This window comes from Penaeus japonicus, unplaced genomic scaffold, assembly GCF_977035675.1.
Source record: "Penaeus japonicus unplaced genomic scaffold, GWHDUDI00000001_assembly GWHDUDI00000017, whole genome shotgun sequence".
In the NCBI taxonomy this organism is placed as follows: domain Eukaryota; kingdom Metazoa; phylum Arthropoda; class Malacostraca; order Decapoda; family Penaeidae; genus Penaeus; species Penaeus japonicus.
The window spans coordinates 28,007,923-28,010,422 of NW_028234419.1; the positions used below are offsets into that span (position 1 = coordinate 28,007,923).

General features: G+C 31.9%; 1 protein-coding gene across 1 annotated transcript in view; it reads left to right on the plus strand.

The window, feature by feature from the left end:
* Nucleotides 1-866: 866 nt before the first annotated feature.
* LOC122243767 (uncharacterized) overlaps nt 867-2,500 on the plus strand; it is a 19,082-nt gene continuing 17,448 nt past the window's right edge. Inside the window, exons 1-2 of the mRNA XM_086545803.1 lie at nt 867-928; nt 1,304-1,417. Coding sequence (XP_086401929.1) covers nt 867-928; nt 1,304-1,417 — 176 coding nt within the window. The remainder of the gene's footprint in view (nt 929-1,303; nt 1,418-2,500) is intronic.

Below are 2,500 nucleotides of genomic sequence, written 5' to 3' on the forward strand. Positions count from 1 at the left end.
CTCAGCCCTCCGCGTCATGGCTCTAATGAGGTTTATTGTTATGATTTTCATTCGTCTGGGCTTGGAATTCCGGCCTATTTTCTCTCGATAAATTCTCTTTTATTTGCCCAATTGCTGTCATATTTCATATTCGACCTGAGGGCTTGTTTGAGTCCTTTTGTCCAGTTTGTGAGAGATTTCTTTTTTTTCTGTTTGTGGTAATCTCAGGGACATCGGAGGTACATCAAACTTCCCTCTTTTTTTTTTCTTCTTCTTCTTCTTCCTCGTTGAATTTGTTGAGTTTTCCTCCCGTGTTCTGTGCGGAGACAGGACATGTCGGCGGCGAGCCCAACCTAATGGCAGCGCTTGTCCTCAGGCTCAGGATTGACGTCAGGAAGTGCCCGGGGCGGTTCGTGTTGCGTCCAGCAGGTGAGTCATCAGTTCCTCTCAGCGGCGGACGGCGGACGTTGCTAAATGGAATTTGACTTAAACAAGTTTTGTAAAAACCTACTTCGCCATTATGATAAATGCGGAGAGAAGCTTGCCCGACCTCGCTTACTAGGTCAAATCTAGCTCACAAGGTCAAACACTAGGCTTAAAGGGGGTGACGCCTTCGAGTTTGCGTTAGTGTTCGTCCTCCACCATTCAGTGTAGGCCTATCAGTGTCCCCTTGCCTGCTCCTTCAGGAGTCACCGACAATCAAAACGTAAAGCGCACACTTACAAAATGCCCCAGTGAACTCGCTAGTTATTGTGTGGATAAGTGGAAAATCTCTTCTTGGATCCCATCCTGGTAAAGCCAATTTGATAAGAAATGAGGATGCTCTAGTAATCAGCTCGCTGGTACGTGATAGAAGTAGATTTCGGGTCCATTTGAAGCGGGGCGCCATGACGGTTGCCTATACCAGTGACGTGGCCTCCATCGGCGGGTTTAAATACCTTCTATTTCGGTGAGTTGTCAGCTTGTGGTGAGAGTGGATCTTCTACCCACTCTGCGATTATCTCTCAGTCTCTCTAGCTCTCTACTGAACGTTCACCTAATGGTAATTAACTGATAAATATGTCGATGTTGAAAAATAGGAAAAAAATATATATATACCTCATATTCAGTATTCAGCACAATACAGTTAATTAACGATATAGTAAGATCAACCTTTTAATACTAAAATACGATACATGAGCGTGTGTGAGGGTGCATCACCACACTCCATGCTCTGTTGAGACGAAGAGATATAATAGATCTGCACCCTCCTCCTGCCTCCTCGCCCTACCAACTGGGCCCAAGACGGCGCTGGTGTTGACATCCCCTCTCCCCCTTCCGCCAGGTGGCACGGCAGCGTTTATAAGTTGGTGTGGAAGGACCTGCTGGCGTTTCTTTTGGCTTACTACCTGATCAACGCCACTTACCGCTCCCCTCTCTTGGACGAGCAGCAGAAAGAGTATGTATGACAGACATTTATATGTGTGTATATGTAAACACGTTTATTAACACACACACACACAGATATATATATGTATTATATATATATCTTTATCTCTCTATATATATATATATATTATATATAATATATACATAATATGACATATATAATGTATATATAAACATATATAATATAATATAATATAATATATATTATATATATAGTATATATATATATATATATATATTATATGTGTGTGTGTGGTGTGTGTGTTGTGTGTGTGTGTGTGTGTTGTATATTATATATATAATATATATATATATATATATATATATATATATATATATATATATATATATATATTATATATATTATATATATATATATATATTCTAGATATCTATGCATATATATACTATATATATCTATATCTGTATATATATTATATATATATATAATTATATATATATTTGCATATTATATATATTATATATATATATATATATATTTATATATATATATATATTATATATATCTATATTATATGCATATACACATACAATATATTACCTTGATTGTTATATAAATATATATATATAATATATTATATATATCTTATACATATATATATAACATATATATATATATATACTATATATTTAATATATTATATATATATATATATATTTAAAAATTATATATAATATATATATATAATACTATATTATATATATATATCTATCTGAAATGTATGTATAATGTTATTTATATTTATATGTATGTATATGTATTTTATATCTATATATAGATATTATATTATATATATATATTTTATACACACACACACACAAAACACAACACACACAACACACACACACACACACAACACACAATTATATATTTATATATGTATTTTTATTTATTTTAAATTATATATATATATATATATAAAATATATATATATGTATGTATGTATTTATATTTATATGTATATATATATATATCATATATATATATATAGTATATATATAATATTACTATATATACTAAATCTCCCTATAAAAACAATATCTAAATCTCTCAACAAAAATATCTCAATAT